We start from the raw sequence: 24,132 nt of genomic DNA, 5'->3' as shown, positions 1-24,132 counted from the left end.
ATTTTATAATCAACTCTGTGTAAGCGACCGGAAGCCAATGCAACGATTTAAGTACAGGTGTTATATGGTAAAACTTCCTAGTTCTAGTGACAATTCTCACAGCAGCATTTTGTACCAACTGTAGCCTGCATATAGTCTGGTATGGACAACTATAATGAATAAAGCACTACAGTAATCCAGCCTGCTGGAAACAAAAGTATGAACCAGTTTCTCAGAATCCCGTCTACATAAGAATTGCCGCAATTTAGCTATGCTTCTTAACTGAAGAAAGCACAACTTAGTCAGGAATCGAACCCACATCCTCTCGTACCACAAAGCGTTGTGAGACAGCAGCGCTCCGTGCTACCACCCGTGCCACCCATTTTAAACCGATTTTTCGAATTTACTTTGTCCGCAGTGTTAGTGCTGTGCACTCATGTTTCAAGACTGGCGTTCACACGAAAAATTTCTCCTGAGATGTCAACACGCTTTTTCAAATCTGCAACTACGTCGTGTACAACATCGTAATAAAGTAACTGTGCGTCGTGTATTACTGTGAGACGAACCCATGATCATGCTTAAAAATTTGGATAATCGTGTATTATAACGAACGATTTGTATCCAACACAGAGTGCTGCAGTTTATATTTATAGAATTGTTTGTGTGTTCTTTAGTTGTTTAGATGGTTTCACTTAAGATGCATTGCTGGCCAAGAAAACCACGAAAATTACCCGCTCTCAGTGAAACGAGGAAGTGCCGTCGTTTTGATGACGTATTTCCGGTAGTTGCTTCGCAGTTCGCTAACAACACGTGGACGTCAACTGTGAAGACGACTAAAACCCCAAAAGAGAAACAGAACGCGAATATATTTGCTAATAGTACATCCAAGGGGTGGGATCTGTTCGGAGAAAATGGTGAAGCCACGGTTTAAAGGAAAAAGCACAATAAACCCCTCATCTTCCAGCACTAACCCAGGTATGATCAGTGTGTGTTGCTGTTGTACGTGTTTCTCGTCACTTTCAAACATGGTTTCTTGCTTGTTTAACTAAACATGCCATGTTGTTTTTGTTCGATTCATTTGCTACTTTGTTGAAGTTTTTATATTAGTGCCAAAATAGGACTAAAATAGAGCTGAAGGGGAAATGTGAAAGGTGGTATTCATGTCACATACTATATACTAATAGATTTTGTATTGTGCTCATGCTGCTCCACTCACTGCATGCTGTACAGCACAATTAATACAGAAGATGAGTGCATATGAATTACCTTATAACATTGACAGCTGCCTGGGAACCAAATCAGAAGTCAGTCTCTTGGTCAAGGCACTTATCCTGAATTGATATGATATAAAATTATTCCACTATGGGCAATTCAAAGTTGATTAATTTGTACTGTAAGGTACCAAAAATGTCTGACAAAGATGACGATGATTATTATTATTATTATTATTATTATTATTATAACAAAACCATTTATTGCTGCCTCCCGTAAAAGGTAAAGAAAATCCTTACAGTCATTATTTAATGAAGGCATTGTATCTGGTCTTTAACCCTTACAACAAACAATATATGGTTGGTGTAAGGGTTAAAGATACAAAGTATAATGTACAATAATACTTTGTACATTATAAAAAGTATATTGTATAATAATATAGAAAGTGTAATGTACCAAGCTACATTTAATGATTGAATTTATTTCATTAGATCGGCCAAAGGGTGCTGGAGGAAACAATATGAGGGACAGAGCCACAATTAAACGCCTGAACATGTACAGGCAAAAGCAGCGCTGGTAAGTCTGGCCACAACTCTTATTTGCATCAGCGTGACTAATGCTGTCACTAAACTACTCTACACTGTCTTAGAGGAGTTTATTTAATAAACCCAATAGTAAAAGTTTGCTCAGACTGTTAGCATTTCTAGAATGCAGATAGTTGGTGACCTGGGTTTCTAAAGTACTCTGAATGTATGGGTTTCCCTCAGATAAGAAAGTAAAAGTATCATTTTACGAGAACTCTGATTTACAAGCAAATGTAATCTGTATCGGCACAGCTGATAACTTAGTGGTTAGAGCTACTGCCGTTGCAGGTTCAATTCCCATCTACAGCTGTAGTACCCTTGAGCAAGCCATTTACCCTAAATTGCGCTAGTAAAAATGACCCAGCTTTATAAATGGGTAAATACTTATAAGTACCTTAACTTCTAAGTCGCTTTGGAGAAAAACGTTATGTAGTGATATCGGCCCACATGTAACTTACACCGCTAGATACGCTACTTACAATGAATAACTCATCCGTACACTAATGAGGCACACTTTTCTTTCTGTCACTCACACATACACACCACGGGTGACTTTTAGTCACCAATCCACCTGAACAGCATGTTTTGGAGTGTAGGAGAAAACCACAGAGACATGGGGAGAAAATACAAACTTCACACAGACTGAGAGGGACTGAATCCACGTTCTCTCATACCACCTAGGTATTGTGGGACAGCAACAGTCTGTGCCACCGTGCTGGTCAAAATGTGTACAGTTTTAGTATGGATTTAATTTAAGTTACATTCTCCAAACCGACTGATAATGTTACAATACCTGGAATTATTTAACAATTTACACAGCTGGGAAATTTTACGAGAGCAATAAAGGTACGTATCTTGCTCAGAGGTTCTACAGCTGCAGGTGGGATTCAAACCTGTGACCTTTGGATCCAGAGACAGTGGCTCTAACCACTACACTACCAGATGCCCTAGTCTCCTCTGGATGCAGGAAATGTGCTCCTTACACCAGGTTTTATGCCTTTGAATTGAAAACACTCAGAATTGTCTTGAAAGGCAAAATTATTTTGAACTACTTTCTGTGATTTATTGCAAATTATTCTTTATGAATCTTTCAGTAAAGGGAAGTGATAAGGATTATACTTCATTACAATAATTACAGTACTGATTACAATAATACATTTTCAGTACATTACAAGAATTAATATCAATATTCTTTTAATAGCACATTTAAAAAATTGTAACTTTTCAAAGTTCTTTACAATAAAAAAATTCAGTTACAAGAACTTTAATAAATATCAGCATCATGAAAATAACAGTAAACAAAATAACAATTATAAGTTTAAAAATTGTAACAGTAAAAGGGCAGTATAATCCATTATTTTTATTTATAATGCAGTGTTGTGGTGGTTTATAGCTTTGGCACTGATACATTCTGCACGCGATGCTAGCCCATGGCAGGGAAATATCATACACAGAGTGCGGAATAGAGTCAATAGTTTACCTCAGATACATGACTTTGAACTGTGGGATGAAACCATCACTTATAGAAAATCCATGCAAACATGGGTAGGACATGCAAACTCTGTACAGCTTGATTTAAACCCATGTTTGAACCCACAGCCCCGGAGCTGTGAGGCACCACCTGAGGTGCTACCATCCCCCAAGAACAAAAGAATACACACACACACACACACGCACTGTCTGAAACTGCTTGTCCCATATGGGGTCGCGGGGAGCCGGAGCCTAACCCGGCAACACAGGGCACAAGGCTGGAGGGGGAGGGGGACACCCAGGACGGGACGCCAGTTCGTCACAAGGCACCCCAAGCAGGACTCAAACCCCATACCCACCAGAAATATAAATTTTTAAGATGTTTTTAAACATGTGGATTTTAAGTTTGGATTTAAAAGGTGTCAGAGCAGCGTGTCTGGTATTCAGTTTTTTTTTTTTTTTTTTTTTCCCCCCTCCATGTGGTGTCTGTTTGGTGAAAAAATGGGTGAACTTCATGGGGCTCTGTGATTTTTCCATTTAAATAAATGGAAATGAGGAGTTCTTGGATTTACAAGTAGATCTCCAGGAGTGATTTATTCTTATTATGCCTGTACATACTCTGTCAATAAAGAGATGAATAGTTCAGAAAGTCTACATTTTAGTGTCTGATGAAAAATCGGTGCATTTACAGACAAAATGGTGGTAAACCAAATTACTAACATAAGCTATAGCTGTTAAAAAATAGCTGATGTATAATAATGTAGAGAGTCTCCTCTGTTTATGTGGTGAACTTATGAATTTTACTGACAATCATCTCTTTCCATTGCTGTCAGTAACAATCGAGGGCAGGTGATCAAGCCCTTGCAATACCAATCCACTGTAACCCCTGGGACTGTTGCCAGAGTTGAGCCCAACATCAAGTGGTTTGGTGAGTATCCTAGTCCACAATCTGAATATTTTTCTTTGTTTAGCAAGCAAAGTGTGTTAATACTGTGCTGCACTCAGTAAGAATCTGCATTGTGTATTATACTGCAGACTTAAGGTTAATATAATTTTAGCGTTCATAGATGTCTTCTTAAATCAGCCATCATTTGCCACTCTTGTACCATCACCAGCTTCTCTGAACTAGAGCCGGGTGCTGATTGTAGTCTTCCAAATTTCTTCACAAAGCAGAATGAAAAGATGCTTGTAGTACAAACACGCAGGATGCATTCAGCGGGTGGGGATTAATCTTTATTTACATGTGCGGCACATCAGTGAAGGGGAAACTGTGCACAGGGTAGGGATTAGGGTCTGGAGTTGTGTTTCCTCAGGCTCTCGGGTCCAGGGTCCATCTGGAACTCCCGAGTCAATATCTCCTACTGTTTGGGAAGATGGGGTTAAATAGGGCCGATTATTGCTGACAGGTGGGGCAAAATCACTGCTCCTCACCATCCCCCTCTCCCCTAGCCTGGATGTGCCACAGTGCTTTCGAGCCTTTTAGATACCCTGGCTACCTGTTATTCCTTACCATATCTGGTGCCCTTTTCTTAGATGTACCTCAGAAGTTCTTCTGTGAATCCCTTGCCTGTGACATCTCTCTGCATTCCCTCAGCCAACACCAGAGTTATCAAGCAGTCATTGTTGCAGAAGTTCCAGGATGAGATGGGTGCAGTGAAGAAGGACCCCTACCGAGTGGTGATGAGGCAGAGCAAGTTACCTATGTCTCTCCTGTATGACCGGGCCAAGTCTCATGTGAGTTGGGGGGGCTAAGAGTGGCATTGTTATTGACTGTAGTTTGGCTTTTCCTTATGCCAGTAGTTCTATACATTGTTAAACAAGGCTTATACATTGTCAGTCTCTTAATATAACAGGCTGATTTCAGTGCAGTAAATTGCCATGAGTTCTACAGAAGTCCTTCTTCATTTGATTCACAATGTGTTGTCCCACCAATACATTCAGCCCAGTCTTCTCTTGCTCAAGACAGAATTTTCTGTTCCTGCAAGTGAAAAAAGAACTCACTAATATAACCATTGCACGACTACACATAAATCACTCAGTAACCACTAAAATAAATAACCATTTATCCACTGGTCTTAGCCCTACCTTAACAGCACAGAGTGCAAAACAGTATAAGTAGTCCTTGACTAATAACATATCCACCTTGCAACAGCTGTCCAGTTACCTTTATATTGTTTTGGAGTTCTGATGTTTGGTCATAATATCTCAAAACCACTCCTCCATGTGCTTTACAGTAACTTCAGCTGACCACACTGCGCAAGGCACCGCGTTTCTTACCGACTCAGTCATTGTGTTTGTCAGTGACTGTGTTTTATTTACAGAATGTTTTCTTTGCAATTCCATATTTCTGTACAGGACCACATCTACAGCTTGGACAGGACAGCAGTTCATTACCAGACAGTCATACACACACTTTCATTTATACATACACAGAGGGTGATTTATGGTATTTTAAACCCACCTAAAACATATGTTTTTGTGAGTGTATCATGCTGTGGCATGCTTGGTCCAGGGAATAATTGTAGGAAGGTTTGTGGCCCTTTTTATTTTTTCTTTACACATTTAAACAGAATATAACAAACTGAAGTTGTGAGCATGTTGCCAAATGGACTGAAGCATATGCCTGTAGACATGCTGATGCGACAACAGTAGCCAAGCAACTATTAACAGGCTATGACTCTAAGTTTGGGATTCCAGCTCCAGGTCCCCACTTTACTGGATAGGAAGTGGTAGAATTGTGTAAGGCTCTCCAAATTGACCAGAAACTGCACTGCCCCATCACTTTCAATCCGTAGGAGTTGTTGAGAGACTTAATAGCATAAAAACAGCAAATTTTAATGGGTAAACTTGTGCAGCTTCCCTTTTTGCCCCGAGAAGGTAACCAGCAACACAACAGACAGTACACAAGAAAACAACAATAAATTAAAGTCAAACTTAAAAGATCCAGTTGTACTGCCAGATCCGTCAACCCAGCTACCTTCAGCTCGAGGTACCCACAGCTTGAGCTTTTATTAAGTTTCTGGATAACTGACTGCACATTTACATTTACATTTGCATTTATTAATTTAGCAAACACTTTTCTCCAAAGCAACGTACATTTCCCAGAAAAAACAATGAGTGCATTATATCAATTGAAAGCACCTAGGCTTGTTATCCCATTGCCAGACCATGTCTAGCTGTTAGTGTTATGTGTGGCCTGGCCTCCCACATGGTGCAAACTGGAGCATTAAGAGAAAACCCACACAAGCATAGGGTGAACTCAGTATTCACTAAACTGGATTTGAACCCACATCCAAACATGGTCCAGAAGTTGTGAGATGACTAAAATACATTTCTATAAAAGAAATTATTGAGGAATATAAGTTGAAATATTATGGAAGTGTGTATGAAGGTTTAAATTCTCTTTACTCTTTAGCAGTGGGATTTTTACTCAGTGGTCAAACCATAGTCATAGTTGGCAAGAACAGATAGTCAGCTTGTGATGGGATTTTGACTTCAGTGCCTCAACAAAGGCCTGGTTCAGTCTGTACACTAGACTGAGATGATCTTGATACAAGCCACCAAGAGAAAGGCTTTGTTATGAGGCTCTGATATTGTCTACAGCAAGACGTCGTTGTTAAGTGAGCTGTATAAGCTTTCACACCCATTACAGCAAATGTTTTTCTGCAGAAATGGGGATACGATTTATGTATGGCATGATGTGGGCCCTCTATGGTCAGTAGATAAATTTCAGATTTCACGGTTCTGACAAAGTCCAGACCCAGTGAGTATGCAACGGACCAGCAGTTGTTGCCTTTTTTTTTCTGATTCATTGCTTTGTTTTTTTGATGGAGCTGCACATGAGAGATCTGCTTGTTTCCCCCCTCCTCCCAAGCTCTTCAGGACAGCAGCAAAATTGCATGTTTTCTGTGAAACTTGGCAGTGTGTGTCTCAGAGAGTGTGAGTGCATTGGTTTTTGCCAGTTTTACAAAAGAAAAAGGAAAGAACACAACAGAACACTTGAGTGTTCTGTTCTTGTCCTCATCGAAATGTTGTTGACTTTCTTGTAGTTTGCCTTGATTCCAACCCCCCCCACTAAACTTTTCCATATGTGCAAAAGGCCTTGCAAGACTGTGAGATGAATGACCCGTCTCCCTCCTTTTCTTTTTTTATTCTCTTTATTCTTGCTTTTGTTCTTTTTTGTTTATGGATGTTATGCCTCATTGGGACCAGCAGTGTCTGCCAGGAAGGTCTTAAGTTGTCCAGATTAGCTTTATTAATACTCTTTTAATTGGTTATAAATCGTTCTGAGACAGTAATCTATCCAGAGGGAAAACGGAGATGGAATGGCAGTCTGTGATCTGTGTTCTCTGTGTTGGCAGAGCATCAGCAGTATTTTCACAAGTGTTTCTCTGAATATAGTCTACCTGACATTTACATTTGCACTTGTTTGGACAAGAGGCATCTTCAGGCCTTCCCATGTTTTGGTAATGTGTGAAAGTATAGAATACTGTGGTTTTGAAATGTGTGCAAGTCTGTCCATCTTTGACAGCCAGGAGAGTAAGAAGGATACTGGAAAAAGCATGAAACATTATTTAAATGTTCTAGATCCCAACACCATCCATGTAGGCCTTTCTGTTTTCAAATTTGGATCAGGCTAGTCCTCCAGCTGATGTTGAATGGTGACCTGTTTGTTTTCTGAATTGAACTGGTTGCAGTTCAAGGTCGCAGATTCGATTCCCACCTCCGGCTGCAGTACCCTTGAGCAGGGTACGTCCCCTGAATTGCTCCTGGAAAAAAAAATAATAAATGACCCAGCTATATAAAATGGCTAAATTATTGTAAATGGGTAAAATAATTGTAAGTGCTTTAACATCGTAAGTTGCTTTGGAGAAAAGCATCAGCTAAATTAAGAAATAGAAATATAATGTAACTGCAAAGAGGGGTCACATTATCAAAAAAGGGAGTCCCGGCACCCAGGGTTTACTCCGCTACAAGCAGGAAACCCCGCTTAGAGAGCTAAACATCGTCAACATGTTGACAAATATCAGGATTGCCCAATAGTAAATTGAAGACAGCATTATTCCTGTTATACAGTTGAGTGTTCTCAGGATGTTTAGGATGAAGGGTGGCTTAGCTAGTTATCCCACATGGGAAAGGTTTAATTGCTTAATTCATGTTTTTATCCAAAGAGCCCATCTTTTTCAAAGAACTTCCATTGCTGAGTTTCTAGTTCCAATAATGTTAATTAAGATATGTTTGATGGCCCAGAGGAAAATACAAAAATGGGAGCATTTGCCAATTTTTGCAGGAATAGCATGATGATATAACTAGAAAGGACCAGATTTTTAATTCTCTGTTTGAATGTGTGTTTTAAATTTTAAAAAAAAAAAAATGAGTAACAGCTCGTATTTCAGAAGGTGAACGCATTCACCTTTCCCTCATCTCCTTTTCCCTGAGCTTTGGATGCTCTTCTGATGACTCTTGAGTTGTTTGTAACTTCTGTAAAGCAGCTCATGTGCATTTAATAAAACACAATGTCTGCATTAAGTAGACTGTGATTTGGCATCAACAACAAGCTTAGTTGTTTTATTTTGAAGAAAGAAATTAATTAATAAGAAACTAAATCAGTAGAAAGGGAGGTGTATTTTGGATATAAGCTGGGTGCTGTAAAAGAGATCAGTTTTTTTTATTGCATCATACTGTTCCCAGAACCTTTTGGCAGTTGTTCTTGCAACCTGAAAATGTAAGTGTTATTGCTTTTGACAAGATCTGTAAACTGTTTGGTTTTTAAGCATGTTGCAATATGAGCATGGCTGACTTGTCATTGCCGAACAAATTAACTGTCTTAATTAGACTTGGCACAAGCAAAACAACATACTGGCTATTTCAGATTATGATGAAGCACATTTTTCCCTCACTTTGGCTTTTTTTTCGTGTGTTTTGAGTGGTAGAGCTCTGGCTTTTCCTTTGTTGTCATCACCTACTTTGTGACTTTTGTGGATGCTCTGTATTGACATACGCTGCATAATCTAAATGTTTATGGCTAGACAATGGACATTAAAGCTCTATTGAATACCACACTAGGCTTTTTCCTCTACTACCACTTGACACATGGCCTGTGGTCCAGTTGTATGTTCTTAGGATGCATATGCTTTATGGCATCCGCAGCTACACTTTTTAATCCAATACAGGGTGCTGTAAATCCACACAAGCGCTCCCTGTTCCTCCTGCCTTTTATCTTGTGGGTTTGGAGGCCATGACTGCTATACTTCAATATATATTTTATTAGTGAAAGTCTAATAAATTTCAGACACAAGGCCTCTAGCTGTAATGGCTCACAGCCAGGGTTGTTGAAGAAACCAAAGCCTGAGATGGAGCAATTCCTCCCTGCCTGTCAGCAGAGCCAAGGGCCTTTCCTCAGTCTTGTTCATGAAACTGCTTTGGACAGGTGATGCTTGACATGGTGTTGATGGTTACTGTTCTTTTCTTCCTTTCCACGCACAACGAGCAGAACACAAAGGTGCACATTCTGGACACAGAAACATTTGAGACAACATTTGGGCCCAAGGCACAGCGGAAGAGACCCAACCTTCTTGTAGATGACATGAAGGACCTGGCTGAGAGGGCTGAGGCTGAGGCCCAGAACTACAGTGCTGAAAAGGACCGGGACCTAGTGACAGAGGACACTGGAGTGAGGTAGGTCTGACCTTCCAAATGAACCTGTTATTACATGGTATCTGTAGCCCATGTCATGTATTTAGTTCAGGACTATTCACCTGAGGCTTTAACACTACAAGTCCAGGAGGTTTTCATTCAGCTTGCTGTCTATTTTGAAGCTTTACTATAGTAAGAACTTAATAACCTTCTAGATACTCCATTTCTATTGAATTGTTCAGTTTCAGATTAAGGAGCCTGTATATACTGATGACATGTAATAAAATGAAGTGTAAAGTAACAATTTTGATCCTGACCAGGAATGAGGCCCGTGCAGAGATTTTCAAGAAGGGTCAGTCCAAGAGAATTTGGGGTGAACTGTACAAAGTATGTTTTTCTGTGTTTCTAATTCCATGATGTGCATAGGAATTGGAGACTTTATATTAACTGTATATGAAACTAAACATGATCATAGATTGTTTTGCTTTGTCTTTGTACCCCATCCTTAGTTCCAGTTACAGATCTATACATCATGTAGTCTTATGAGGTTTTCTTGTATTAATAATGTTAATGCAATTTAATTAAATTAACTAAAGTTTTCATCATTTAGTCTTGTTTTCCTCTTGCCTTCAGTCATCAATACCTTGTTGTTTTCCACAGGTGATAGATTCCTCAGATGTTGTCATCCAAGTACTGGACGCTCGTGACCCCATGGGCACGCGCTCACAAAGCATCGAGGCATATTTGAAGAAGGAGAAGCCGTGGAAGCACCTCATCTTTGTGCTCAACAAGTGTGACCTCATTCCGACCTGGGTCACGGTGAGCAATGAGTGTGCTAATAAAACTTAAGATGCTCAGGCCTTGTGTTCTGGGTAGCTTTTGTACTCCTCATCAGGATGCTACAATTATGTTCTCTGTCCAACAACTGAGCTGATATGAATTGAACTGAATTGCAAAGAGTGGTAGTTTCCTGCTTAGCTCTTTTTAAGACCTGTGCCATCTGCCATCCCACATCAACCAAGCCACCTTTGCTGTGTATTGAAGAGCTCTGAGGCTTGTTTGGGCAGGCTAAGAGCTTGTTCCCCACTGTTTCTGTGCAAGCTCCAGCCCTTGGCATGGAAGATCACTACTTATGCCAGAGAGATGGTGTCTGCTACCTTCCGGGGAATTAATTTTTGTTACGCACGCAGCTATAAAGCTAGAATAAAACCTTAATTTTCTCAGTTCCATCAGGTTCTTTTATATGGCGTTTCATGTCTTTCCAGTTGTTGTGAATGACTGAAGTCTGAGCCGCTTCATTTTTTCAATTGATTTGCAATCAGAGATTAAAGTCCTTCTGCAAATATTATCACTTACTATTTGGTAAACACATATTCGGATGAATCTTTAATTATGAAGTACAAAAACTTAGATAGGTTACATGATTGACACAGAGTGAGAATTCCCCACTGCAATTTGTGTAATGAGTGCAATTGAACTGGGGGGTGTTCCTGCAGAAACGTTGGGTGGCCGTGCTGTCTCAAGAGTACCCCACCTTGGCCTTCCATGCCAGTCTCACCAACTCCTTTGGCAAAGGCTCCCTCATCCAGCTCCTGCGCCAATTTGGCAAGGTGAGAACTGTTTGCTCTCTGCTTGTGTAGCATATGCACAGTGAGAAGCTTTGAAAAACTTTAATATTTACATTTAGTTATTTAGCACTTCCCGCGACCCCGTATGGGACAAGCGTTTCTGAAAATGTGTGTGTGTGTGTGTGTGTGTGTGTGTGTATTTAGCACTTTTAAACTTTTGCCTGTAGCCCTTAGCCTCTTGAGTTACTGAAGAGAATAGTCCTGAGATGTAAGTTGCAGAAAACAGCAAAAAGGTCTTCCTTAGGTTTTGAAATATTTACTAACTAACCACAACTGCTAACTTCAAGGGTAGTGGTTAGTGAGAACTCAGTCAGTTCTGGCTATGGAAAAAAAGGTCTTTTAAAAAACATTATTTTAATAATATGAAATTTTATTAATTTAACAATTTATAGCACTTTTAGGGTATAAGAAAAGGGTATGTTTGTGTTTGGTAAATGACTTTCTTTGCAGTACACCTCATGTAATCATATAGAGACAGCAAGAAATTAGAGAAGTGTGATAAATGATTATGCCCTGTAGTAAGGATCTCCACTGCTGCATTTTGTTCAAACCTGATCTGCCAGTGAGGAAGGGAACATATGTGAGGGACAGTATAAAGAACTGTCTTCATGCCAGAACCTGTTCTGGATCTGTGACCCTTTTCATCTCATGAAAGCAGCAGAACATATCCATATCCCAATCAGTCTGTCTCTGCTTAAGTGTTGTTGGTGGATTTTGTTTTTACTTTTACATTTATTCACTTAGCAGACGCTTTTGTCCAAAGCGACATACAACGGATACTATGTAGTGTTACTAGCCCACACAACTTATTCACCAAGGTGACTACATTGCTAGATACACTACTTACAAGGGGTTACTCATCCATGCATCAGTGAAACACACTCACTCTGTGACTCACACACTATGGGGGAGCCTGAACAGCATATCTTTGGACTCTGGGAGGAAACCCACGCAGACACGGGGAGAACATTCAAACTCCACACAGACTGAGAGGGGATCGAACCCACGTTCTTTCACACCACCCAGGCTCTGTGAGACAAAACAATGGAGACTTAAATGCAACAGAACACTACAGAAAATTACAATGTGAAATAAATTGTTCAGCAGGGGAAGATAAAAAGGAAACAACCACAACAAAAAATCAACACGCATTGCCAGAACTGCATATTCCTTGTCTAATATTAAGATACCACCATTTCAGTAGTCCTTACCAGCAAAGAACAAAGTCCTTATGAAAGTTGTCAGAATTGTGTGGGTAATTCTTAATTGTTCTTGCTGCAAGAACACACAATCCAGGATCATCCTGGTTGAGATCTGTTCCCAAGAACCTCCCATATAAAGAATGAGGTAGGTTAAACATCCATGGACAGCCATGTTCAGACACAAATCTCTGTATGCAGTAGCAGTCAAGGCAGCCGTTTGCCGCAATTCAGAATCACTTCTTCCTAGGGCTGGTGTTCGCTACTTCCTTGTTTTTCACACAATACCTGGTTGTTCATGTTAAAAATGGAGGTGCAGTAAACATCTGGTTCTTCTGCATCCTGTTCCTCTCAAAAGGAAGGTGGAGCTGACTAAAGGGAAAAGGAGGATGGCGTTGAGGGTTGCAATTGAAATATGTCCACCATGTTTTTCACACAGCTCCACACTGACAAGAAGCAGATCAGTGTGGGATTCATTGGTTACCCCAACGTCGGCAAGAGCTCCATAATCAACACACTGCGGTCTAAGAAGGTCTGTAATGTGGCGCCTATTGCTGGGGAGACCAAGGTGAGTAGAACCATAGATGTCCATCTACAGTTGTTCCTCACATGGCACATCTGTCTACTGGGGCTCTAACTTTAGCAAGTTTTCTCATCAATATACAATACAATAACATACAATACTGACAAACGTCTCCAGTTGTAACTGCTGTCTGTTAGCATTACCAGCTACTTGTACCAGCTGATACTGATTTGGGCATTGTTTTTAAATGTTTTAATCTCAGGAAGAAATTAAATCTATGGACAATGCAACTGAGTATTTAGGCAAATGGCATTTTTACAATTATTTGCTCTCAAGAATCACAGCAAAGGTCTGCAAGATGTGAACAGTAACTTAGAATACTTATAAGTACTATAACTCTGGAGTTGGGGGCCCAAATTAAAGGGTATACTGAATCCTCAACTTACAAATACATTTAGGAAGTTCGTTCAAAAGTCTGAAGTCCCTCAATCACGCATTCACTGACTTTTCATTAACGATTTGTGAGGGTTGTGGCGGTTCAGAGCCTATGTCAGAATCACTGTGCTACGCAGTACACCCTGGACGGTATGCCAGTTCATTACAGGGTAGAGACACACACACACACACACACACACACACACACACACACACACACACACACACACACACACACACACACACACACACACACACACACACACACACACTAGAGGCAATTTAGAGTGTCCAGTTCACCTCAGCTGCATGTCTTTCATGCCAATGACTGAGCTAAATTCAGTCCTATGTCTAAATAACCCATTCTCTTTGGCAGCAGTGCTACCCACTGTGCCACCATTGTGGCCCTAAAAAAAATATTATTTTAATTTTAAAACGAGTAGTAATTAAAAATATTTGCAAATAATAAATTGTCTTGATGGCAGCATGGCGCCGCAGCGAGTGGCATTGCCATCTGACAATGCCTGGGTAGTGCAAGAGAATCTGGGTTCAATCCCTGCTCACTCTGTGTGGAGTTTGCATGTTCTTCCCATGTTTGCGTGGATTTCCTCCAGTGGCTCTGGTTTCCTCCCACAGTCCAAAGATATGTCGTTTCAATGAATTGGTGACTCTAAATTGCCTGTAGCTGTGAATGGATAAGTGTCTGTGTGTGGTTATCCTTTGATGGACTGGCGTACAAGGTAGTTCAAGGCGGTTATTGGATGGATGGATGGATGGATGGATGGATGGATGGACGGTTATTCTGTAAAACTGTTAAGTGTTGAAGGTTGGCCACCTATCCCATAAACAGACATAAGCTGGAAAAGCCGTGGAAATTAGTTGACTTAGGTAGTCCAATATTTAGTTTTATTGTGCTTTACTGCCATTTATCAGCTTGATACATAAAAAATAAGTTGCTCAAAAAATTCCGCAAAACTATTAAGAACAGGGGGATTGTGTTTAAGGTTCACAATTTTAAAATGACATCATATAGTCAAACATATTTTTGTTTGAAGTATGTAGTGTGGGTAAAAAAAATGCATAATACTTGGATATGCAGGGGACACGGTGGCACAGTGGGTTTGGCTGGGTCCTGCTCTTTGGTGGGTCTGGGGTTCGAGTCCTGCTCTGGGTGCCTTGCGATGGACTGGCATAGGTCCTGGGTGTGTCCTCTTCCCCTCCAGCCTTACACCCTGTGTTGCCGGGTTAGGCTCCAGCGTGCCATGACCCCACTTGGTGTGCGTGCATGCGTGCGGTTATGGCCTACAAAAGCATAAATGGACATGCACCCAGATATCTACTGTACGAGACCTCATCATCTGCTACGCTCCTCCACCTCTGCCCAGTTGGTGGTGCAAAAGGACAAAGGTTCTCGGTTCTGGCTCTGATGTGGTGGAACAATCTCACTCAGAACTGCTGAATCTGTGCCCACATTTAAAAAGGGTCTTAAAACTCCCCTCTTCTGGATTTTGCCCATGATCTCTTGGTAAATGTTCATGCACTATAACTTTGAGATCATAACTGTTAAAAAATGGATAAATCTTTACACAGCTACTCCCGTAATGTAATGTAAATGTTTATGTTAAAAAATATATTACAAATGTAATAATACAGTAGTACAGTATAATACTTACTCAGAAACCTACCTTAAAATGGTTGCTTTATTGGGATGATGTCTTTCCTTTACCCATTCAGAGTGATATAAAGTGGATTTAAAAGCCCATGATGGTCATTTCAGAGGTATATTCCTTTATCCATCCATCCATCCATCCATCCATCTTCCTCCGCTTATCCGGGACTGGGTCGCGGGGGCAGTAGTCCAAGCAGAGCCCCCCAGACTTCCCTCTCCCCGCACACCTCCTCCAGCTCCTCTGGGGGAACCCCAAGACGTTCCCAGGCCAGCTGGGAGACGTAGTCTCTCCACCGTGTCCTGGGTCTGCCCCAAGGCCTCCTCCCAGTGGGACATGCCCGGAACACCTCCCCAGGGAGGCGTCCAGGAGGCATCCGGAACAGATGCCCGAGCCACCTCAACTGGCTCCTCTCGATGCGGAGGAGCAGCTGCTCTACTCCGAGCTCCTCCCGGGTGACTGAGCTCCTCACCCTATCCCTAAGGGTGCGCCCAGCCACTCTGCGGAGGAAACTCATTTCTGCCGCTTGTATCCGCGATCTCATTCTTTCGGTCATGATCTAGAGTTCATGACCATAGGTGAGGAACGTAGATCGACCGGTAAATTGAGAGCTTAGCCTTACGACTCAGCTCCCTCTTCACCACAACAGACCGGTACAATGGCCGCATTACTGCGGATGCCGCACCGATCCGTCTGTCAACCTCCATTTTTCCCTCACTCGTGAACAAGACCCCGAGGTACTTAAACTCCTCCACTTGAGGGAGGAGCTCCCCCCTAACCTGGAGGGGGCAATCCACCTTTTTCCGACTGAGAACCATGGTCTCGGATTTGGAGGTGCTGATTCTCATCCCCGCCGCTTCGCACTCGGCTGCAAACCTCTCCAGTGCACGCTGCAAGTCTTGATTCGATGAAGCCAACAGGACCACATCATCCGCAAAAAGCAGAGACGAGATCCTGCGGCCACCAAAACAGACACCCTCCATTCCCTGGCTGCGCCTAAAAATTCTGTCCATGAAGATAATGAACAGAATCGGTGACAAAGGGCAGCCCTGGCGGAGTCCAGCATGCACCGGGAACAGGTCTGACTTACTGCCGGCAATGCGAACCAAGCTCCTGCTTCGGTCATACAGGGAACGAACAGCCCGTAGCAGCGAGCCCCGAACCCCATAATCCCGAAGTACCCCCCACAGGATGCCACGAGGGACACGGTCGAATGCCTTCTCCAGGTCCACAAAACACATATGGACTGGTTGGGCAAACTCCCATGAACCCTCCAACACCCTAGTGAGGGTATAGAACTGGTCCAGTGTTCCACGGGCAGGGCGAAAACCGCATTGCTCCTCCTGAATCCGAGGTTCACCTATCGGTCGGATTCTCCTCTCCAGTACCCCGGCATACACTTTCCTAGGGAGGCTAAGGAGTGTGATCCCCCTATAGCTGGAATCTCCGGTCCCCCTTCTTAAAAAGAGGGACCACCACCCCGGTCTGCCAGTCCAGAGGCACCGGCCCCGAACTCCACGCGATGCTGCAGAGGCGTGTCAGCCAAGACAGCCCCACAACATCCAGAGACTTGAGAAACTCGGGGCGGATCTTATCCACCCCCGGAGCCTTGCCACCGAGGAGTTTTTTGACCACCTCAGCAACTTCAGCCAGGGTAATGGACAAGTCCCCCTCCGAGTCCCCGGCCTCAGCTTCCTCTACGGAAGGCGTGTCGGAGGGATTGAGGAGATCCTCAACGTACTCCTTCCACCACCCGAGGACATCCTCAGTTGAGGTCAGCAACGCACCGCTTCCACTGTAAACAGTGTTGACGGAACACCGCTTTCCCCTTCTGAGTCGCCGGACGGTTTGCCCTCTCTTTGAGGCCGACCGAAAGTCTTCCTCCATGGCCTCACCAGACTCCTCCCAGGCCCGAGTTTTTGCCACGGCGACTGCCAGACCCGCATTCCGTCTGGCCCGCCGGTACCCGTCAGCTGCTTCAGGAGTCCCATGAGCCAGCCAAGCCCAATAGAACTCCTTCTTCAGCTTGACGGCACCCCTTAACTCCGGTGTCCACCACCGTGTTTGGGGATTGCCACCGCGACAGGCGCCGGAGACTTTATGGCCACAGCTCGGAACCGCCGCCCCGACAATGGAGGCGTGGAACATAGTCCATTCGGACTCGATGTCCCCAGTCTCCCTTGGGACCTGGTTGAAGCTCTGTGGGAGGTGGGAATTGAAGACCTCTCTGACAGGGGCCTCTGCCAAACGTTCCCAACAGACCCTCACTATGCGTTTGGGCCTGCCAGGTCTGTCCAGCTTTTCCCCCCCGCCATCGAATCCAACTCACTACCAGGTGGTGATCAGTTGACAGCTCAGCCCCTCTCTTCACCCGAGTGTCCAAGACATATAGCCGAAGATCAGAAGAAACGACTACAAAGTCGATCATCGACCTCTGACCTAGGGTGTCCTGGTGCCAAGTGCACTGATGGACACCCTTATGCATGAACATGGTGTTTGTTATGGACAAACAGTGACTAGCACAGAAATCCAATAACAACTCACCACTCAGGTTCAGATCAGGGAGGCCGTTCCTCCCAATCACGCCCCTCCAGGTGTTATTGTCGCTGCCCACGTGGGCGTTAAAGTCCCCCAGTAGAACGACAGAGTCCCCAGTGGGAGCGCTTTCCAGCACGCCCCCCAGGGACTCTAAAAAGGCCGGGTACTCTGCACTGCCGCTAGGCGCATAAGCACAAACGTCAGTGAGAGACCGTTCCCTGACCCAAAGGCGTAGGGAGACGACCCTCTCATTCACCGGGGTAGACTCCAACACATGGCGGCTGAACTGGGGGGCTATTAATAAGCCCACACCCGCCCGCCGCCTCTCACCCTGGGCAACGCCAGAATAGTGGAGAGTCCACCCTTGGTCGAGAAGAGTGGTTCCAGAACCCAAGCTGTGAGTAGAAGTGAGCCCGCCTATATCTAGCCGGTATCTCTCAATCTCCTGCACCAGCTCAGGCCAGTGAGGTGACATTCCAAGTCCCAAAAGCCAGAGTTGGCGCCCAAGGTTTGGGTCGGCCAGGCACTCGGCCCCGACCACCGCACAAATCACAACGTACCAGCCCCTTACGGCCTCTCCGGCAGGTGGTGAGCCCACCGAAGAGCGGCTCCACGTCTTGGCTTCGGGCTAAGCCCGGCCAGACCCCGTGGGCATAGACCTGGCCACCAGGCGCTCGCATGCGAGGCCCCCCCCCAGGCCTGGCTCCAGGGTGGGGCCCCGGTGACCCCATACCGGGCGGGGTAAACGAGAACCTTGATTTTATAGTCATAAAGGGGTTTTGAACCGTGCTTTGTCTCGTCTGTCACCTAGGACCTGTTTGCCATGGGAGACCCTACCAGGGGCATATAGCCCCAGGCAACATAGCTCCTGAGATCATTCAGGCACTCAAACCCCTCCACCACGTTAAGGTGGCGGTTCGCGGAGGGGTATTCCTTTATCATGTTGGATAATTTCAGTGAAAGACATTCTAAATACTTGCTGCCCCCTCTTCAGACACTAGTGTCCTTTACAGCTACTACTCAGAGATTTTTGAACTATGGAGTACAAGAACCCATAGCATATTATGTCAAATATGGCTTTAGGAGCTAGCCTCTTTTTTGGCTCACAAGTGTTGGTGCTGGAAGTAAACAGAGGGAAAGGAAACATGTACGTTGTGGAGAAGCAGTCTTGAAAACCTAGAAGTGACTATTCTCCGCTTCTGGGGCTTCCTCGGTTTTTTGGGCCACAGGTCACTGGTACTTTCTGATTGCAGCTGTCCTCCCTAGGTGTGGCAGTACATCACACTGATGCGACGCATATTCCTGATTGACTGTCCTGGGGTTGTTTATCCTTCTGAGGACAGTGAGACTGATATTGTTCTTAAGGGAGTGGTGAGTTCTTTTTGAGGGACTGTATATGTACATGTAATAGATATAATATAATGATTGTTATTTTTCATTACAAAGTCTAAAGGCTTGGTTTAAATAAACACCACACAGCCTTTCAAAGGCCACACTTTATTTTAGTTTTCTTTTGTTCTAATTGATGTCAGTGCAAACTATTATTCTCCAGGTCCAAGTGGAGAAGATCAAGAACCCAGAAGAGCATGTTGGAGCCGTGCTGGAGCGAGCCAAACCTGAGTATATCCAGAAGACGTACCGTATCCCGTGCTGGAGCTCTGCGGAGGAGTTCCTGGAAAAGCTGGCATTCCGCACAGGAAAGCTCCTAAAGGTAGCTGTGTGTGTGTGTGTGTGTGTGTGTGTGTGTGTGTGCGTGTGTGCGTTTTTTTTTATTTTTTTTTTTTTTTTTTTTTTTTCCTTCTCTTTCCTTTCCTCTCCCTTCCCTGAGACGCTGAGCCAGAGTCTGGGTTCACAGCCCAGCTGTTTATTTCTTTTCTCTTCCGTAAAGTAAACAGGCAACATTGTGGATTTGTCAGCCTGTCAGCCAGCTGTCGGAGCAATGTAATTTTGCAGATCTTTGGCTTTGCATTAATGAATCAAACTAAAGGTTCAGTTACTGTTTTTCTTTTTTTTTTTTTTTTTACTGCCTAACATTCATGTGTCTATCACATTCTCTCAGGGTGGTGAGCCTGATCTGTCCACAGTCTCGAAAATGGTTCTGAATGACTGGCAAAGGGGACGCATCCCCTTCTTTGTGAAGCCCCCTGTAACTGAGACAGACAAGGAGGTTAGTGGGAAGGCTGCTGTTAGTAATTTTCATCCATGCATAGCTGCTCTGTTGCCAGCATTGTGTAACCCTGAGTTTTAAAGTCTTTCCTGTTGCCTAAGTGGTAGGTCATCCTGCCCCCTACTGGCCAGTTGTATATCTTGTCTTTTTGCATGTTTGGGGCAAGCGATTCAGAAAATGTGTGTGTGTGTGTGTGTGTGTGTGTGTGTGTGTGTGTGTGTGTGTGATTTACAGTACAAAGAGAGCCTGGCAACAGCAGAAGCAACAGAAGGAAATGCAAAGACAGTGGAACAGGTTGAGTTGCTGGCTATCAGTGATGGACAAGAGTCCCAAGATCAGCAACAGCACAAAAAAGAAGAAGTGCAGAAGCTCTTGGCCAGCGTGAAACAGAATTTTGGGAAAATTAATGTGGCACCAGAGTTTACTGAAGAGGACCTGGAGCCCGTGGAGATGTCAAACCTGTCAGACACAATAGGATCCGAGAACGAGGATAGTGAAAATGAAGCAGATGAGGAAGACGCGGAGTGGCAGGTCAGAGAAGAAGAGTCAGAGGAAGCATTCAATACCCCTGCCAAGGCTGAGTTTAAGAGGTCTCAAGAACTGGTCCGAGAACTGGATGAGAAGATTGCCAAGTACAAGCAGTTCTTGAACCGTGCCAAGTCCAAAAGATTCTCTGCCATTCGGTATGTCCTCACCACTTTCCCATCTGTTTTTTTTTTTTTTTTTAAATAATGTTATTATTTTCTGATAGTCACAAATCATGTCTGAGCAAGATGGCTGAAAGGGGTGACATGAGATAAAGTTAAAAACAGTACACATTTTAGAATATAATTTTCTCATTGTTTCTTATTGTTCCTGTCCATGTAAAACTTCAGTTTAACCTGTATATTAAAAAGGCCTTAATTCATTGGTTTTGGTCCTTTCACCAATTTTTTTTTTCTTTTTATTTCCTTCATTAGTTTTCTTTAATCTTTAAAAGACATTTGAGGTTAATATGCCACATAACATTTTAACTCTTAACCTAACAGGATTCCAAGGGCACTCACTGAAAAGGTGTTCTCAAAAGCAGAACAAATGACTTCCAGGAACCCACCTCCAAAGGGTAAAAATCTGTACTTTCTGTATGTAATTTTACTTTTTTTATGAGTAACATGATTATGAAATAATCTGTATCAACTGGTTTGGATGCATTGATCTTTAAGAACCTTTTAGAAAAAGAATCCTGTATATCCCGCAAAATCTCTTATATTTTTGTGCCTGTTAATTTAATGATTGCACAGAGAAAAAGAATGTGAATCACTCATTTCTAATGACAATCAAGAAGAAAAGGAAAGGAATCAAGTCTTTGATTCCTAGAAATTGACATCCATTTAAGTGGAATTATCATTTTATAAGGTTTTAGTAACCAGCTGCTCATTCCTCTTGGTATATTCATCCTATGTTTGTCCTCAGTTGTGACACAGGCTGGGAAAAAGAGGAAAGTGGATGGTGACAGTTACGAATCCAATCCCAGTATGAGACTCACATCCAAAGAGGTAAGAGCTATATTTTTGTGAGCAGTCATGTTTAGACCTTCCGACACCTCTGCTTTCTTGATGCTTAAGGGGACCTGTTGTTCTTCAAGATCATTCTCACTTTCTCTAAACTTCGCAGAGAAGGAGACTCGACCGGGCCCAGAAGGTAAAGAAAGTGGGGTCACGGTATTATGAAATGCACAACGTCAAGAATAAGAACAAGAACAGGAAGAGGCCTGCTGCTGAAGGCAGTAGGACAATGAAATCCAAACGTTAAACATTGGCTGTGTAAAATAAATCATGTGATGTCCTTTTCTCTGTAAATTTCATTACTGAGATGTCTAGAAGGGGAGGGCATAGTGTTATAGGGAGGATTAAAGGTATGCAGCATGTAATTCTGCAGAGCGCACTATACTTTTTTCTAAAATATCACCGAATCCTACTGAAATGGATACAATTGCTTAAATAGTTATTGTTTTTATGTGACAATAAAGTGTCCTTTCATTACTCTGTACTACTACATGGCTATCCACCTGAGCTCATTAGTCTTTACTGTCTTTCAAAGCTGTTATTTACTGCACACATGACAAATGCTCACAAAGAAAACATATATTCCCCCATTGTTGACTGAAGCTGATGACTGCCTGCCATGATGGATGAAATGTGTGTATGTGCACTGGTTATTAGCACTCAGCTACATTGTTATAAATAGCTGTAAACTGACAAGTTTTTTTTTTTATTTTATTTTATTTTTAAATGTAGAATGCCAAGGTGGGGTGTCACTGTCATTTGGACCCCCAGAGGTTTTTTCTTTTTGTTCCTTTTGTTTTTGGCCAGTAGGCTTACTTCCAGCTTTAATAATTGTATGGTTATTGTAGTAATTTAATATATAGCTAAGTATCTATTTGTCATGTCTTTATTCAGCACTCTGTCACTGTGTAAGACGAGTGCTCTATAAAAATAAATTGAATTGAGTACATAGTACAGGATAGGATAGTGTTTTTATTAATCCTTGCAGGGAAATTCACACACAGCAGCTCAACATGCCACATAAAGTGCGGTTAAAATAACACATGACTAAATCAACATGTTTCACACTACATCTAAAGTGAGAATGAATAAACTAGTACAATGACTCTTAAGTGCACTCCTTTGTATCTGTATCATACTATAGGCCCTTGACTGGTATTATGGAGATGGATGACTGTTGGTAAGGAAGACCCTTAGAGTGCCTCTTTGTGCACCATGACAGCAACCTGTGGAAGAAAATGTATCCAGAAACTACAAACAAATGTATTTTCTAAAGCATTAATTCATTATACCTAAATAACACCTGTTTTATGTCATTCGCGCAGGTTGCAAACAACAAATAAAATGCACAGTAATGTAAGCTGAGTTCCAGTCACAATCCTCTACACTGTCTCTGTTGATTCATATATAAGCTTATATAGCATAAAATTAGGAGTAAATATATAAATTTATGAATGCTTGCATTGAAAGCAGCAAAACCAACACCAGAGGCAGCAGATATGAGTTATAAGTCCTACCTAAAAAGTGTAAGGGATGGACACTACAGGCTGCCTCCAACAGTGGGAGAGATCCTCGTATTGCACTGGTCAGCTATTGCATGCCTCTAGCTAGGCAGCCCCCAGTCAATCAGGTGCCAACCCGTCACCACCTGCCTGTTTAAGTGGGTGCTTGAAGCTTAGAATTAAATCAACAAGCAGACTGTTAATATTGCACCAGGCAACCACCACATAAATGAAAAACTCCCACTCATGCAACTGGCCACCTGGAATGTCAAGAAAATTTTCCCTGGCCTCTCCAACAACCTACAACAGATCAATGACTGCGGGAAAAGAGCAGTCATCAACTCTGAGCTGAGGAGGCTAAACATGGATGTTGCAGCACTTCAAAAGATGAGGCTTGCTGCAGATGGTATGCTAAGAGAGAGACTACACCTTCTTCTGGTGGTACACACCCACTGTGGAACCTTATTTGCACGGTGTTGACTTCGCAGTCAAAAAGAGCCTGCTGCCCATGATAGAGCCTCCTACCTGTGGTTCAGAACCCTTCTCTTAACCCTTCTCTCCCTTCTCTTAACATCATCCAACAAGGTAAGTGTCTACACTCCCTTCAGGAAACAAAAGACCACAGAAGATCTCAGTGCTGCTATTAGCAGGGTACCAGACTCCAAGCAGCTCTTCCTGTTAGGTGACCTCAGTGCAAGAGTTGGCATGGATCGCAGCTCATGGCTAGACTGCCTGGGACACTTTACTGTTGGCAGGATGAACGACAACGGCCAGAGGCTGCTAGAACTTTGCTGCTGTCACACGCTTTTTATTACCAAGTCATTCTTCTAACAACACCACGCTACTGATTCTCCTGGAGACACACCAAGGCCCATTACTGGCATCAGCTGGACCTGATTATCACCACACAAGCTGACAGTGTGCTTATCACATGCAGCTTTCATAGCGCCGATTGTAATACCAACTACTCCATCATGCGCTGCAAAGTCCAACTGTGGCCAAGGAAGATCAGCCAGTTTAGGTGAAGGGGTCGTCCGCATATAAACAC

The 24,132-nt window shown here is 43.0% G+C and overlaps 1 protein-coding gene across 1 annotated transcript; it reads left to right on the top strand.

Moving 5' to 3' along the window:
* The first annotated feature begins 302 nt into the window (after positions 1–302).
* On the top strand, positions 303–22,072 carry gnl2 (G protein nucleolar 2). The gene is made up of 16 exons (XM_018727029.2): positions 303–954; positions 1,683–1,767; positions 4,079–4,173; positions 4,840–4,979; positions 9,739–9,923; positions 10,202–10,268; positions 10,542–10,700; positions 11,378–11,491; positions 13,148–13,276; positions 19,138–19,242; positions 19,424–19,582; positions 19,931–20,038; positions 20,273–20,721; positions 21,067–21,140; positions 21,491–21,573; positions 21,692–22,072. The coding sequence occupies exons 1-16, from the start codon at positions 891–893 to the stop codon at positions 21,827–21,829; spliced, it is 2,154 nt and encodes a 717-aa protein (XP_018582545.1). The 5' UTR covers positions 303–890; the 3' UTR covers positions 21,830–22,072.
* Positions 22,073–24,132: the final 2,060 nt, after the last annotated feature.

This window comes from Scleropages formosus, chromosome 18 (genome assembly GCF_900964775.1).
Source record: "Scleropages formosus chromosome 18, fSclFor1.1, whole genome shotgun sequence".
Taxonomy (NCBI): Eukaryota; Metazoa; Chordata; class Actinopteri; order Osteoglossiformes; family Osteoglossidae; genus Scleropages; species Scleropages formosus.
The sequence above is the reverse complement of the archived record's forward strand: the minus strand, read 5'-3'. Positions and strand labels throughout refer to the sequence as shown.